Source organism: Apodemus sylvaticus, chromosome 3 (assembly GCF_947179515.1).
Source record: "Apodemus sylvaticus chromosome 3, mApoSyl1.1, whole genome shotgun sequence".
Lineage (NCBI taxonomy): Eukaryota > Metazoa > Chordata > Mammalia > Rodentia > Muridae > Apodemus > Apodemus sylvaticus.
Window position 1 is genome coordinate 169,287,018 of NC_067474.1, and position 16,778 is coordinate 169,303,795.

The window sequence follows — 16,778 nt, forward strand, 5'->3', positions numbered from 1 at the left end:
GAACGTGGAACCTGGGGTTGATCTTGGGGACTCTGTGGTTGACTGATTTCAAAAGTCTTGGGTGTGGTATAGACTGTGTCTTTATCTTTGCAGGGAGCCTGAACTTTTGTGCCAGAGGGATAGAGATAGAGAAAGAATCCATTTCCCCAATATCTGGGTCTGGTCTCCCCAAATTCTGGGATACTTAATGGTATAATCCCCAAAATGAAAAATCAACGGGTGGACCTCCCTCCTTTCTTTTTGCTTCCAAATTTAGGCCAGCTGAGTTAGTCTGAGAATGTCCAAGAATTCCAGATGGTTGCCATAAAATCCCAGGCACGACAAACCTTGTTAGCTGCAACCTACACACAGGAGCTGACACGTGAGCCGAGGAATGCCGTGGAGACCAGATAAGGAGGAGGACCATGCCTCCTACTTTATGCCCGGACTCTGCAAAGAAGGAGCCCGTGAGGCAGGAGGGAAGCTCACACTCCAACAGAAAAGGTGAAATTGTTTCATGAGACAGCTCAGAGGCAGCCAGAGACCCAATAACGTTGGCAAGACCAGACCTGAGAGGCAAGGTTATGTCCGCGACTTTATTTCACACCTGTTAGCCGCTGTGAACTAGCAGCAGGTAGCCCTGGCTCTGCTGCCCATATGAACACACATTGCCATTTATCCAGCATTTAGCTGCCTGAGACGCGCTGACCTAGATCCACTCTGGCTTATCCGAGGCAGCAGGCTAGATTGCTGCCACAGGGACCTAGGCAAGTAAATCCCCTTCAGGGATGCTCCTCTTTGCAGAGGAGCCGCAGTGAACAGAGAGATCCCACCCACATTGACAGGGAGAAGCAGAGACCCCTGTGGCCTCATCAAGGATCCTGGCTTATTGGGCAGTCTCTCCTGCTGACCTTCTGCTGTCCGGGCTGTGCTGTGCTTTTGCATGGGAACTTCTGGACACCTTCATAGGGGTGGGGAAAAACTCACAATATGGGAATGGATAGCTTCCTTCCTGAGTCATCTTGTTCCTGTGGTCGGTGGTGGTATTTGAAACTCACCCGGGTCCCCAAGGGCAAAATTATTTGAGTGGGAAGATGACCTCCCGGCGCGACCTACTCTCTGGTATGTGTGTGTACACACGCGCGAGTGCATGCGTGCTCTGCCCTTCTATACACACCCTTCATTGCACCTCCTAGTTCCTGACACCCTCGCTGCCATCTCAGAAGCCACCATCCCTCTGTGAACAGATGGGATTGGGTTCCAGCACTTAGGTCCCTGCGGCCCAGAAGAAACCACGTGACTTAACAGCTGAAGTCAGTCTGAGAAGAACACACAGGGCCCCACCATGACCCTCTCCAGATGCCTTTCCCTGCAGCAAAGGCAGCATGGGTGAATGGAATCTGAGGTGTTATTGTTGTCTGTTGTTGTTGTCTGTCTGTCTGTTTGTTTGTTTGTTTGTTTTGAGACAAGATCTCTAGCTTTCTTCTAAAGAAATTTTTGTGTGTTTGAGAAATTTTGTGTATGTGTTTGAGTGTATGTGTATGTGTGTGTGTGTGTGTGTGTGTGTGTGTGTGTGTGTGCTTATGCCACATGTGTGGGTGCCCAAAGCCAGAAGAAGGTGTCAGATCTAGAACTGGCAATAAAACTGGTACTGGGCCCCACTGAGGTGGGCGCTGAGAACTGACCTCCTATCCTTTGCAAGAGTAGTGAGTTCTCTTAACTATAATGCCATCATCTCACTACCCATCCATGTTCTTATCCAGTAGCCCAGGCTGGCCAGGAGCTCCTTGTGTGTAGCCCAGGTTGTTTCAAAGTCAAGCCCATCCTCTTCCCTCGGCTTCCCCCCGACCCCCGGCACTGGAATCACTGGAGAGCCACCACACACAGCTCATGATCCTGGGTTGATGAAGGAGATGTCTGCAGCACTGGCAGACACCCTGGAACCTGCTTTTCCTGTGTACAGCAATGTCATTACCCGGCCACAGAGGAAAAGAAAAACAACCCGCTAATGATCATCACATCTACGGCGAAATCCTCGGCAGCTGTCCTTACCGAGCCACTGATGTTTAGCTAAATGAGCCAAAAGGGCAAGATGAGACGGGAGCATCCAAGTGGGAGGCAGGAGAAGCTGCTTCGAGGCTGACTCACCCACACCGCTTCACGGTCTGAGCCCCAGTTCCCATTTAACGAGATCACAGGAGCTCTGCAGCATGGCAAAAGGCAAGGGACCCACAATAGGGCTTTGTGTCTGTGCTTCATCCTGTCTGCCCAAAGTTTCTCCTTAAGAAAAAAAGGTATTTGTTTTTATTGGGCTGGAAACAGCCTTGAAGTTCTTCAAACTCCCTTTGTTCAAGGGACGCGAAAACTGGGCTGTGGCCGCAGAGCTGTCAGAGGGCTGCGAGAATCTCAGGTTCTGTATCCAGGGGATGTAGGAGCTCATGGTGTGAACATTCTATGGGATCTGCAGTTTCACTAACACTGGGATGGAGGATGTCCTTGGCATTGCTGGGGCAGAACCTGACAGTTCCTGGAGCCACGGCCCCCATGGCATGGCCATGATGTGCTAACCAGGTGGGAATGCCAAGACTTTCCGAGTAGACAGCAGTCCTGAGCATGCCCAGAAGCCCCGTGCCTGTTCCCTTCTGTGTTGTCTGTGCCATTACTCCTCAGGCCGAAACTCACTGTAGGGCTTCATGATGTTTCGTCAGATTAACCAATCAGATGCCAACAGCAGTTCGGGAGTGTGGGAAGCCACTGGGGAGCACTCCTGGTTGACCTGGCTGGTTCCATGAGTAACCTGACCTTTTGCAGGTGATGGCCCCCATGACCGAGAGATTCCATCAACTCTGAAAACACAGAGTTTCAAACACACACTGTTGATTGATAGAATCCCTGAGAAAGAGAAGACTAGAGGTGAGTGGCATTTCCACTGTGAGAGAAATGAACACGGAACCTCTGGTTCCCTACAAGCAGAGGGGAGATGGGAAGATCAGCTGGGGCCGGGGGCTTTGGGAGTGGTCAGCAAGCAGGCTGTGGAGCCATAGACTCAGGCGCCTAATGCCAACCCGCCCTCATCATGGGTCATGAAGTTTTGCTGCAAGAACCAATGTGGGACCCACAGCTGGATCCTGATCCCGACAGTCGTGAGCTATCTGAAGCAGAAAATGACTTATTGTACACAAGCATTTTAATGTCGCAGGCTATTGATTAGTCTAAAAGTAAAGCTCCCTCAGTGCCACAAGCACTGACCCCAGTGAGCTCTGTAAGGAACAAGCAAAGGGCTTCCACCCGCCCAAGCCCAGCCCTCCTCCCTCTGCCTCCTCCATCTCCTGTGACATTTCCATCTTTCCAAAGCCCAAGGAAGTGCTGTCTGTCCTGACCCGGCTGGCTCCATGCCACGCCTATTCTTTGCCAGTGAAGTTCTTGATCACACTCACCCTCCTTCCGCCCCAGAACCTCAACAAACTGGGATCCGTATGTGCTGGATCCAGGGCAGATCGCACTCCTGCTGTAGCCCACTGCTTCTGGGGAAGCCAGGAGATGGTCGGCTACCAGGAAAACATTTATCAGAACAAGAAGGATAATGCTTTTAAAATGATCTGTAAACGTCTGCAGGTGTTCTCTCTGGGGCTTTTCTATGTTGTTGTTCCCCAACTTTTATATTTATTTAGCGTGCATTTGTGCATATGTGTGTGTGTGTGTGCCTGTATATCTGTCTGTATGTGCTTGTGTGTGTGTGCCTGTATATCTGTCTGTATGTGCTTGTGTGTGTGTGTGTGTGCCTGTATATCTGTCTGTATGTGCTTGTGTGTGTGTGTGTGTGTGTGTGTGTGTGTGTATACATGTCTGCACATGTGAGAGGCCACAGGACAACTTGCAAGACTCAGATCTCTCCTTCTATCATGTTGGCTCTGGAATTGAACTCAGGTCTTCAGCAACTGCCTTTACCCTCTGAGCCATCTCGCCAGCCATTACAGCATACAAGTCAGAGAGCAAGAGGCACTTATCACCTCAGAGGACTCTGTTAGTCAGCATAAATGAAATGTGATCTGGTCTGAGTGCCCCGGTGAATGAGAAGGATATTGACCAGTTTCTAATCAGTTCAGAATTCTCCTCAGGCCTTCAGTGTTTGTCAAAGTCAAACACCGAGCAGGTGGACAAACAGTGTTTAACCAGTGAATGTGTGCCGTGTACAAGCATACAAAGTTTCCTCAGAACCTGTGACCCTCCATCATTTTGTGTGTCACCACCGTCTACCCCACAAGTACTATTCTGCCAACATTGAAGAGGCTGGTGCATGAGGGCCACAGGCCTGAAGCTACACTCCATGGAGCTGGAGGAAACTGGGGATGTGGTTCCACAGCTGAGTGCTTGCTTTGATGTGGCTGCATTACCGGGGCTCAGCCAGCATTCCCCAGCCACTGTGCTGGATCCATGTTCTCAACAGACGCCTGGTCCTTGTTGGAGACAGACCACAAACAAGCACAAACATCACGTCCTTCTACTAAGATCGTGACCCCCCAATCATCTACTTCCTCATCCAGGGTAGTCAGGGGTGTAGCTGATCTCAACTACAGGAATGAAGAAGACAAGAGGATCTTGGGGATTTGGGGAGCAACTGGATCTGCTTCTCTATGGATTTGCATCCCAACACACCAACATAGGAATCAGGGAAGAAGAAGTTCAGAACAACTTCTCCACCCATTGCAGCGCCTGTCACCTCATGGAGAGAGTCAACTGAGCAGCTCTACCAGACCTCAACTGGTTCTGAAGAGTCCTTACTGCTCTCTCCTGGTGAGCCAGAAAGAGGTGAAAAAGGTCACCAAGGGTCCTCACCTGACCTGGGGAGGTCTGACACCCACCAAGTCATGTAGCTTCTCCACACTCTGCAGAGGTTCTTGTTACCTTGAAAATGTTATGTAACCTTTCAGTAGCACCTGTATCCCCCACTGACCCAAAGGTTGTAAAGAGGCAGGGGATACTCAGTTAGCAACAATGTAATTAGCAACAATGTAACATCTTCCTGGTCTCAGGCCCACAGGGACAGCTGGGTAATGTAGAGTAATGTAGGGAAATGAGTGAAGGAGCCACACTCTGGGACAGAAAGGAGAAGAATTCGGCCTGTGGGCACATCTTGTGGATGGACACAGAGCTCCAAGCTGTGACCCACAACATCATCAGTCTTTTGGGGACATCTGTTACCTGGGGTCACTGTCTGGACCAGGTATTTCCAGGTTCTGGCTTCATAATCAAAGGCTTGCAGTGCAGAATCTCTTTTAAGTGTTACCTGTCAATAAAAAAATCTTATGTCCAATGAGCTGAGGCAGGAAATAGGAGGTGGGACACTGGCAGGAAGAAAGGGGATTCTGGGAAATAGTAAGAGGTGAGCCAGATTCACGAGCAAGACACATGAAGCAGGCCAGGACTGAAGGAAAGGTAACTAATGAACAGATAGATGAATTCAGGTTAGAATAAAGAGAGATTTACCTGGGAATGCTGAGGGGACAGACTTATACCAGCAGGGAGCTGAACTCAGCATAGAAGAAAGAGAATGCACCCTGGACTTGGACACATGAAAACTGAGGACAGGTAACTAACCATGTGGCAGACATAGAATAGTTTGAATGGGTTAAGTAAGTTATATACTAGTAAGGGGATGAACCAAAGCTTATGGCATTTTTTAATAATTACTCTCAGAGTCGATATTGTTGGGAACTAAGTAGCAGGAGGAAAGACTGAATGTATTTTTTACATTGCAGAAGAGAACACAGATTGCAAAATTGTAACAAACTTTACTCAAGAGCAAAGTCACTAGCAGAGCTGCTATCTCTATGGGCTGAGCCCTTGTGAAGCTGATGGCCCACTCATGGGTCACGGGGCTTAGACTGCAGATCTGTCCTTCCTGCCACACTGCCTTAACTGAGGCAGATACGCAGCAGTGAGCGACATAGCAGGACAAGCACTGAGAAGGCTTCTTCCACAGTCTGACAGAGTACTGGCGTAAGGGGTGTAGCTGGAACTAAACAACCAGGCAGCATTATGCCTCCAGAAAAACTTCAAAGAAAAATTCTCCAGGCAACCACACAGTAGCTGTGGGATGAGGTGCTAAGGGAAGAACAGAGATGGCCAAATGGCCTGAAAGTCAGAGACAGTTCTTCCCAGCGCCTGGAGGTATCAACATGGTCCTGGATGACGAGAGTTATTTCTCTTTTGAAGCTGGTGATATTCTGGGGCATGAAGCTGCCCTTTTCACTAAAGTTCCAACATATTTCATCATGTAAATCATTTCCATGTCTCCCTTTCATAATACATTGATGATATGCATCATCATCATCATCATCATCATCATCATCATCATCATAAGTAACAGTGTACGTCAGATACATTACAAAGAGAGTTGCAAGCTCCTCTGGTGATTGTCCCAGGCCTTTTTTTATGAGGTCTGAAAGAAGGAGTTTTGTTGCTAAGGGGTATACTAACGATGGCTCTGTTTTGATTGACAGGCTTGGATTGTGTAAGCCAGGGCTTACTACAAATGCTCCTTCCCATGATGCATCTGGTCTTTTTTATTTATTATCCCCTCATACAATACATCCCCTCCCTCCATTCTTCCCAGTTCCACCCCCAACATCCTCTGTCCCAAATCCACTGCTCCTCTGTTTCCCTTAAGGATGCAGCAGGCCTCCCAGTGATGTCAACGGAACACAGCATTTCAAGAGACACATCTGGTTTTAATTATATGCAGGCCAAATTATAGATCAGCACATTCTGTAAATAGGGGTTAGTCCCTAAATACTCATTCAGGAGACACAGTCTAGCACTCAGAGCCAGTATTGGCCCCCTCACCCTGTACCCAGCTATAGTCTAGCATATATTTGAATGGAAATTGACAATAAGGGAGAGTTACTCATGGTGCTAGGGGAGGAGAATTTTTTTAGTGGTCTCATTATGTAGTTCAGGTTGGCTGGGAACTCACCATACAGACCAGGCTGTCTCAGATTCCCACAGATGCACTTGCCAAGTGCTGGAATCAAAGGTGCATGCCACCACACCCAGCCCACAGGGAGCATCTTATTCTTTTGTTTAGAGTATGTAGGGAGTGAATGCAGTTCTGAGCAAACGCATATTATTGGGATGAGCAGGGCCACGTCAGGGTCCCCAACCCCTCAGACCCATGGGAATGGCAAAGCCTTCCTCTGCTCCAAGTACAGATGCTACCAACAGTCAACCTCTTGCTAACAACACTTTCTTCCCCCCAGGTGACCACATCCTGAAACTGTTGCTTACAGATACCTCCTACCACGATTATCCAACCCACCTCCTCATTTGGCTGAATGCAATGAACCCACCCCGAAATTTGAAAGAATAAAATAAATGTGCTGATCTACCTCCATAAAAGCACACTACCCGCCCAAGCCCAGCTTTTCTGTCCACGTGTCTGTCCTTTCTTCATTTTCTCTTCACCCTAGCCAGGATGACCCTAAAACCACGCAATATAGAGAGAATCTCGTGTACACCTGTCAATTAAAAAAGCCTATGCCCAATGAGCTGCAGCAGGAAACGGAAGGTGGGAGTTCTGGCAGAGGGGTGGGGATGGAGATTCTGGGAAATAGACTCAGGAGATTTGCCCTGAACTTTGAGGAAGAGACGGGTACATGAAACAGAAGAACATAGCCAGCCTTGTACCATGCTTAGGATAAACTGGATTATTGAAATAAGAGCTAGTCAGGGAACAGAGCCAAAGTTATTGGCCTACGTGTTTATTCATATAAAAGAAGTCTCAAAGTTGCTATTTTGGTAATAGAGAGGTTGGGAGAAAAACCCTAAAACTATGGAAAACCCACAGTCACCCTGACTAGAGTGAACCAAACAGAACCGTGAGGGTATTTCCAACCTTACTGCAGTATATCTCCAACCCTAATAAGCCCATGCAAAAACCACACAACTCAGTTACTATATTTATAAGCTGTATGCCTAGACCGGGCAGATCTACCACTGCACTGATCTATCTCCCTGGTATGAGATCCCTCGCTACCTATGGCTTCTCCAGATGGTTCTGCTACCTCTTCCTTCTACCTTTTCTTCCTCCATCCTCTCCTCTGTTGTTCCCTACCCTTCCTACATTCTAAAACCTCCAGTCCCACCTTTCCCTTCCACTGCCCAGTCACAGGCTCCAGCCTTTATTTGACCAGTTAGAATGGGGAGAAGGTTCACATGAAATCATCTGAGTGTGTGCAATCCACTCCTCTCGAGGAAGCAGAAATTAACATCGGAATACAAACTGCACCAGGGCAACCCACAACACAACCTGTCCACTCTGTTCCCCGAAATAACAACTCTGAGGCTTAATATTTCATGAAGCTCAGGCCATAAGTTTCAGCTTGTTTTCAGACTAGCTCATTACTTCTGTAACCTATTTAAAATATTCTTCCACATGGTTAGAACCTCTCCTTCGGGTTTTGCATCTTATCTCCTCCAGCGATTGTGGCAAATCTCCCACATCCTGACTCTTTCCCAGAATTGAGGAATTTTCTTTCTGCCAAACTCTCACCTCCTATTTCCTGACTCACTCAGTTAATTGAATATAGGCTCTTTAATTGACAAGTGAAAGCTTTTACATAGTGCACAAGAAATTATCTCTACAATGCAGGTCATGAAAGGAGTGTACTAACAATTTGAAGCTGGTGGAGGATCTTGAGCAGCTAAGTATGCTGTTAGGAGATGGGTGTACACTCACAGCATATGCAGGTAAGGGATCCTAGGTTGCCAGAGTGTGTGCATAGCCCAAGCCAGGTGGAGTCCCAGGCTGCTAAGCTATTCCCTATGCTTGTCTGCCTCCCCTTGACTGAGGTAAAACTAAATCTTTGACTCTGAAACAGAAAAATATTTCACAGCAAGCCAGTATGAAGCAGAGTTGATACTTATTAAAAAATCATTTTAAATATAGATTTTAAACTCAATGGTGGAGAAAAAGAACCAGGATTAGAGAGAGAATTGGGGCGAACTTCTCTGAGTTTCATTGTCTTTTAATAGTCATATACAGGCCTGAAATGATAGGGTTTGGAGCTATTGTACTCAAGGAATCTAAGTAAGATTACAGGTGGTCTCTGAGGGGGCCCCTGATGAGAGTATGATTGATATAATAAAAATCTAGGTCAGAGATAAGCAGAGAAGTAGGTTGTCTTTACTGTAAACAAATTCACTTCATAGACTCTACCAAATCAAAAACAAACAAACATACAAAAACAGGAAAAGGAATGGAACCCTTCCTAAGGTCATGTAAACCCAGGCCTTCAGCCTGATTTATTGCTAATTTAACACAAGACATTGTATATGATGGGAACGTTAAATCTGTGTCACCAGTCATAAGAGAAAATGTGTGTGGCACTGGGTTCCCCTTCTGTCATGAGTCTTCAGTCCGACACCAAGGGAAGGAGCTCCTTTCCCTTCTAATGTCCCCTTACTTTCCCCTGCCCTTCATGTCCTGCCTTAAGAAGACATGGCAGGGGCTGGAAAGACTGCTCATTGGTTAAGAGCACTGACTGCTCTTCTGAAGATCCTGAGTTCAAATCCCAGCACCCACATGGTGACTCACTATCATCTGTAATGTGATCTGACACCCTCTTCTGGTGTGTCTTAAGACAATGACAGTGTACTTAGATATAATAATAAATAGATCTTTGGGCCAGAGCGAGCGGGGTCCACCCGAGCAAGCAGAGGTCCTGAATTCAAATTCCCAGCATGAGAACTTGTTACTATTCGGTACTATTGCACAGAACATGGGTTCAGTTCCCAGCACCCACATGTGGCTAGCACACATCCATAACTCCAATTCCAGGGAGCCCAGAGCCATCTTATGACCTCCAAGAACTTCAGGCACCCACGTGGTGCAGACACATATGCAGGCAAAACACACTTACAGTAAAGTAAAATAAGGTAAATTTTAAATAAAATTAAAACAAACCAAGGCCATGGGCCTTTTGGAGTGTTAGCCTTAGAGCTGTAAGTCTGACCCACAACCACCGGAGCAGGAACCGGCGGCCCCGAAGGACTCTGAAGGACAGAGAAATCACTGTCCTTGCTTAGAATTAACCACGGTGACGACCTGGCAGGTTCCATGTGTCACAGCACAGGCTGGTTTTTAATGGCTGGCTGCGATTATATTAATTTCCTTTCCAATGGATTTCCTGCCAGTCACACGTCTGTCAGTCCCCTTCCAAGCATCGGGAGAAATAACGGTGAAGACGCATGAGGCTGAGAAGGAGGGAACACCAACCAGGAAGGTGAGCGGAGGGCACCAGCAGCTGAAGCCGCAAGGTGCTTGGCTTCCTGCCAAGGCCTAATCTACCAGCCACGGGTCCATCCATCTGTACTCGGAAGAGGAGTCTGCACAGCTCTTAAGTGCAGACAGGGTCTTCACATACTTGTCTCCTTGACTGCACTGGAGAGAGAAGGCTTAGAGAGAGCTGGTCAGGGAGAGCAGAGGACATAATGGACTTCCGGGATGTGAGGGGAATTCTAGAGCAGTTTTCTCTCTGGCCTCCAGGATCTCACCACTAAAATGTCAAAACAGAGCTGTCTGGTTCACTTTGTGAGTCTTGAGACCACAGTTCCCAGATCAGGCTGTCCAGCGGGACCAGAGGCTGAGGCCAAAGGGTTCATGTGTATTTGAAGCTACTTGTAATAATAATAATAATAATAATAAATCATTTAAATAAATTATTAAATAAAATTAATATGTAATAAATGCTTATATAAATATAATTACTAAATTTATTATCATTATCATCATCATCATCATCATTATTTATTTGGGATGGAGTGTCAGTCATGTCAGAGGATGGCTAGCAAGAATCTGCTCTCTTCCCACCATGTGGGTCTTGGGGTCACACTCGGGACTGTCAGATGCCCGCAGAAGGCAGAGCTAGGCCCACGTCGCCCATCTGACGCCTCCCTCGGGGTGAAGGGGAACCCGAACTGAAGGCTGGGAAGAGCCTGAGACCAGAAGGCCGAGGCCTGAAGCGAAGCAGCTGCCCCTCTCAAACATGGCGGAGACGGGGCCTCAGGAATGTGCTCTTTCCAAACACAGCGGACAGAACCGGCGGGCATCCGCGCGGAGGAAGCGCCCCTTCCCAACGAGGCGGGAACTTTGCCCAGCTTCCGGCGCTCCGCCCGCGGCTTGCGGTCGGGGAGGCCCGCCGCGGGCCTCCCGCTTTCCACGAGAAACAGCCTTGCGGTGGACACGTGGTCCGGAGGTGCGGGCCCGTGATTGGTCGCATGGTGATGACGTCAGACGCAGCGGCGCCACACGCACGCACGTACACGCGCGCGCGCTCAGAGCTGCGCGTTTGAGACTCGGCGGAGGAGCGTTAGGCCGGGGCGCTCACTCATGAGGAGCAGGAAGGTGAGGGGCCCCGCAGGCGGGGTGCGCGCCGCCGAGCCGCACTCTCCCCGGGGAGCCGGCGGGGGGCGGGCGCCTCTCGGCCTCGAGCTCCGCCCCTGGGAGGGGAGCCCGCACTCCCGCTTCGGCCTCGGGGGGCGGGGAGGAGACGTGCACCTCCACCCACCCCAGGCGCGGGGCTCCGGGCTCGCTCGCCAGGGTGAGGGCCCCCGGCCGTGCCCCCGGGCTGCTGCCGGGGCTTCCTGTCCTCCCGCTCTGCCCACCGATGAGCCCTTCTGCTGCAGCCGATCGAGCTCAGCCAAACCCCTGTGTCGTACGTGACCTCGGCTGAGGAGAGGCAGTGTGACTGGGACCCTAAACCCCGGCTGCAAGGGCCTCTGGCCGGGCACGGCAGGGACTGTGAGTTCCTAGCCTGAAGTGTGTCTGCCTTCCATCCATCGCTAGCCAAAGTCCAGGCTGACGTCGCTGCCTCCTGCGTGGCGCATGTGTGTAGCATGGCTGATAGTAACTGTTCCCTGAGTCGGTGGTCTTAGTTGCTGCCCCTCCTATGCATAAGGAGACTTAAGGTTTAATAGTTCCCCACTGTGGTTGGCTTTTTTTTTTTTTTTTAACTTCTTTGCGCGGTTCTGTTCATTTCAGACTTGTAGCCCCTCGATTACAGTGAGACCCGGAAGGGTCTAACTCTCGTGAGGTTCTCTCCCCAAGTTCTATAATGTCCCCGACCCCACCCCACCCCCACCGAGCACAGCCTTGCAATCCTTACTTTACCATTTGCAGCCACTTCCTCAGGCCAGCAAGAGCCTCTCGGACCCTCCTGCTTTGTTTCTGCCTGCCTGTTGCTAACATGTTGCCTCTTTTGCCTTTTGAAAGAAGTGTGTTTAAAATGTTTTATATAGGGACTTTCCTTGGGGGGTCCCGGCCTGGGACATATAAGACCCCGTACTAAAAATAAAACATAAATAAAGGTGGGCCAGGCCCATAGCACATTGGTAGGGATTCTGTGTAGCACACAGTAGGCTACCCCAGAACATCATCATCATCATGTAAGACATGGGACTAGGGCAGGGTAGAGCTATTAGTGCAGGAGCTGGTGATTCTGTTTTGTGTTACTGTTGACATGGGCTTTGACACCAGATAAGAATTTGAGAGCCTTCAAGAAAGAATGTGTACACTTATTTGGGGCACGTTGGTATGCGTTCCTGTCCACCCAGTACTGTTGGGTCTTGGAAACACATGCACCACAGCACACATGGCGGTCAGAGGACAGCTTACAGAAGACAGTTCTTTCCTTGCCCTGTTTGGGTCCTAGCAGTTGGACACAGCCCTCTCAGTCCTTGTAGCAAGCCTCCTTTCCCACCGAGTCATCTGATGCCCGACCCTGTGCCTAAGCCTGGGGAGTTGGGTCAGGCCAGCGTGCAGGCATAGCCGTCTTTGCTTGCAGGTGAGGGAACGTGGGCAGCTCAGACACTGAGCAAAGGACCCGCCACAGCTCTGGGCTGGCATTCTGCCATAAGCTGACTCTAAGCTTCACTCTTGTCTAGCTCACAGGTGGAGTGCGGTCCTCAGCGCGCCTTCGGGCCCGAAGTTGCTCTGCAGTCACCTTGGCCTCTGCTAGGGCCATCACCAGCTCGTCTGCCAAAACAACATGTCTGGTGAGCCTCGTTACCAAGAACACCAAGGCTACAGTTGTCACTCTGAGATGTACTGTGTGTGGCTTGAGAGACATTCCAGAGGCAGTGTGGCAGCACTGTCACTGCTGTTACAGAGGGGTGTGCTTTGCAATACAGCTGATAGAAAATCAGCCTTTGTGTACCGTGTGTCTGTGTGTGTGTGTGTATAGAAGTGTGCTAGTGACCCGGGCACAGCTTTACCCAGCTGTGTGAATCTTTTCCTGCCTCACTCCTGGAGCTGAGAGGACATTCAGGCACAAGGCACAGACTCTGATACGGTCTGCTCCATGTCACACTGCAGCTGCCTAGTCGAGGAGTCTCATCCCTAAATAGGTGCTTATGATTTAGGCAGCAGGCACCTTTATGCTCTGAGCTTTCTTGCTAGTTCTTATGATGACTTTAAACCACCATGCACTTTAGGAAAGAAAGGCCTGGGGAAGCAACCTGCTGGAGCCGTGCTCTGGGGTCCTCCCTGGCCTCCAATCTGTTCTGCCCCTTAGCAACAGAACAGACAGGGGGACCAGTGGCTTCGGCATGGATGTCTCAGGCGGGGGACTGAGCCCTGTGCCTCTGCTAGGCGCATCTGATTTTCTCTTACACTGCTTTCTTGGCAGGCTTCCTCATCACACAAAGCCACGGACAGACGGACTTCCAAGAAGTTCAAGAGTGATAAAGGTCACCTTGTGAAGGCAGAATTACAAAAAGTTGGCCCTAAGAGTGACATTTCTTCTTTGCCAAAAGTGGCCCCCGTGGCCCCTTGTGAAGATAAGTGTGCAGAGGACGGTGCTGAAGCAGCTGTCCCTGCATCAGAGAGCCGGGTGCCTCCTCAGGGCTGCCCCAAGACCAAGAGTGAGGGGCCCTCAGCAAAGGCTGAGAATGGCCTGCCCACAGACCCCAGCACTGTTGCCGCAGCCCAGGAGCCCGATGACAGTTCTGCCAGACAGTCGGAGCCTGTGCCCAGGACAGAGGAAGTGCGGGCATCCGTGCTTCAGATGGACAGCAGCGTCTTTCTAGATGACGACAGCAACCAGCCCATGCCTGTGAGTCGCTTCTTCGGGAATGTTGAGCTTATGCAGGTGAGTGTTGCCTCCCGCCCCTCCTGCAGTGCCTGAGCACCAAACTGCAACTCCCTGCTTTACTGTGTGCCCATGATACACAACACAACGGTGAACATAAATTGATCATGTTAATGCAAGAAAAAATGAGTTATGGTGCATACACAGGCTCACAAGCTGGGAAGCAGCTCAGTTTGAAAGGCTGAGGTCGGGTCCCTGGCTTCAGCCCCCTCAGTGTGTCTTAAAATTCCTCACACAAGATTAGGAATTCAGATCTGTGATTTTGTGAACATGTGACCATGTCTGTTGCTATCTCTTGTTTGGAGTTTAGTACCTTTCTTACCAAGGAACCGGTGCCTAGACAGACTTCCTATGTCTGCAACAGGCCTGCTCTGCAGAGCCCTCAGCAGACTGGCCAGATGTGGGTGTGGGGCCCTGCAGTCTCACTTAAGAATGAAGTCATGCTCTCTTCCCTTGTCAGGATCTGCCACCAGCCTCTTCATCTTGTCCTTCCATGAGCAGACGAGAATTCAGAAAAATGCACTTCAGAGCCAAAGATGATGAGGATGAGGCCGAGGGGTAGAGCGGTGGGGGCGGTGCAGCCAGTGTCAAGATTGTGTATGGCATCTTCACGACAACACGCTCTCACCGAGTGCAAAGAGGACATGAGTGTCACTGGATAGACACCCAGACACGCTGCTGCCACCATTGCTGTGCCTCTCCTTTCATAGACACACCATGCTGGCACAGGGAACTGGGTAGTGGGAACAAGGAAACTCCTGAGTGCTTTGGCTTTGGCAACAAGCTTATTTTCCATGCCAAACTGATCACTGAAGATGAATTCTGTTTCTTCTGAAAGAACTGTTTGTGAGTGAAGTTCACCATTTTACCTTGTAGTTTTTGCAAAGTATATATGAGGAAGAAATAAAATATATTTTGAAAATACTTTTAAGGAAATATACTGTTCCCAAAACTGTCATTTCAAATATTTGCAAGTCAAGGGAGGAAATGAACTGTGTCCTGGCCTGGGAGCATTCATGAGGCCCATTAGCAAGCAGGAAAGGCAAGGCCCTTGGTATAGGCCCCGAGTGACAGCCCCTGCCCTGCCCTGTTGGAACAGAGGCTAGGGTACTGGGAATGAACCTGGCTCCTAAGCAAGAGCAACAAGTGGTCCACACCTATACTGACTTTGCAGTTCTGCTCCTGTTCAGACAGTCCTGCCCACCCCGCCCCATCAGCACTCTCTCTTTCTCTCTCTCTCTCTCTCTCTCTCTCTCTCTCTCTCTCTCACACACACACACACACACACACACACACACACACACACACACACACGAGTCACCTCAGTTTCATCTGAGATCCTGTCTCATTAGCTGTGATTGACTGATGAACCACAACGTAAAGCTGGTTGCTAGCAGTCATCCTCCAGTAGCCGTGGGCAACGATCACAGCCTCAGATGCCAGCCCCTGGAAAGACAGCTGTGTGGTTGCCATAAGACTTGAGGGATCAGCACATCCTTAACCTGCCAACGAGACAGATGTGCCATGACCACCGTGCTTCCTTCCTGGAACACATTTCCTCACTTTACTCACAGTCCACCCTGCTGGCAGGCATGCACGGGAAGAAGCCTGCAGCAGGCCTCAGCAGTAGCCCTGTCCCCATCCCCACCCTAACTGGCCCTACGGTGCCAATGCAGTCGGCTCCGTTTCAGCAGTTACCCACACAGGAAAGCTACCAGAACCCTTTCCTGAGGATTTGAAAGGTCCTGTTGAGATGGAGGCAGTCACAGACCTGAGTCCTGGCCCTGTCATGAAGGAGAGTTGCCAGTACACAGGCAACCTCTGAAAGGTCAGACAGGGTGGGTGGGTATGGGATATCAGGTCCAAGGGACATGGAGAGGTTCTGGTGTATTTGCAGACAGTCCACAGCAGCAATAAGTCAAGGACAGACAAAACCCAAACAAGGCCAGCAAGCTGGCTCAGGATGTCAGGGTGCTTGCTGCCAAGCTTCTATGAGTTCAGTCCCTAGACCCCACATGGTGGAAAGAACCGACCTCCACAGGTTGTCCCCGAGCCTCTGCAAACATGCCTTGCGTGGTATGTACACAGAAGTGGCTTATTACAACTTTCACAATCTGTGGAAGTGCCAGCACCAGTTGAGCATCTGCAGATGGGTCCAGTCGTGGGCACCTGTGAGACAGGCACCAGGGTTCGGAGAGCGGTGAATAGAGCAGGAGGCCACCAACAGAAGCTAGCAGCTGTGGGCGGGTGGGAGTGGGGACCTCAGTGCAGGGTCCAGAGGAAACGAGTGTGATTTTCCAGGTTCCCCAGACAATGGGAGACAGCCCAGTCAGGCCCTGGATAGTTTTGAAGGTCAGTCACCTGGTACCTTGCTGAAGACCTGTTGTTCCCATTCGTCTCCCTGAAGGTCAAATGGGCCCAGGACCTGGAGCAGACAGGACCAGCTCCTGCAAGGGCTCCCTGAGAATGGGTCCTTCTCTGGACTCGAAGGGTTAAACCAGAAACATCCCTAGATGCCTTGCTCAGGAATTGAAGCCCACTCCGCATCCTAAATAGTTGGCAGTGGCTCACAGCACTCTGGCTTAGAAACTCTTTGCTCACTGCCTGTCTTCAGCTTGGGCAGCTGAGACTCCCTACGCTCTCCTCTCGCTG

The 16,778-nt window shown here is 50.0% G+C and overlaps 1 protein-coding gene across 1 annotated transcript; it reads left to right on the forward strand.

The window, feature by feature from the left end:
* Positions 1–11,265: 11,265 nt before the first annotated feature.
* Positions 11,266–15,062, forward strand: C3H1orf174 (chromosome 3 C1orf174 homolog). The gene is made up of 4 exons (XM_052178311.1): positions 11,266–11,383; positions 12,922–13,032; positions 13,665–14,126; positions 14,587–15,062. Exons 1-4 carry the CDS (start codon positions 11,369–11,371, stop codon positions 14,686–14,688), a joined length of 690 nt encoding a protein of 229 aa, XP_052034271.1. The 5' UTR covers positions 11,266–11,368; the 3' UTR covers positions 14,689–15,062.
* The last annotated feature ends 1,716 nt before the right edge of the window (positions 15,063–16,778 follow it).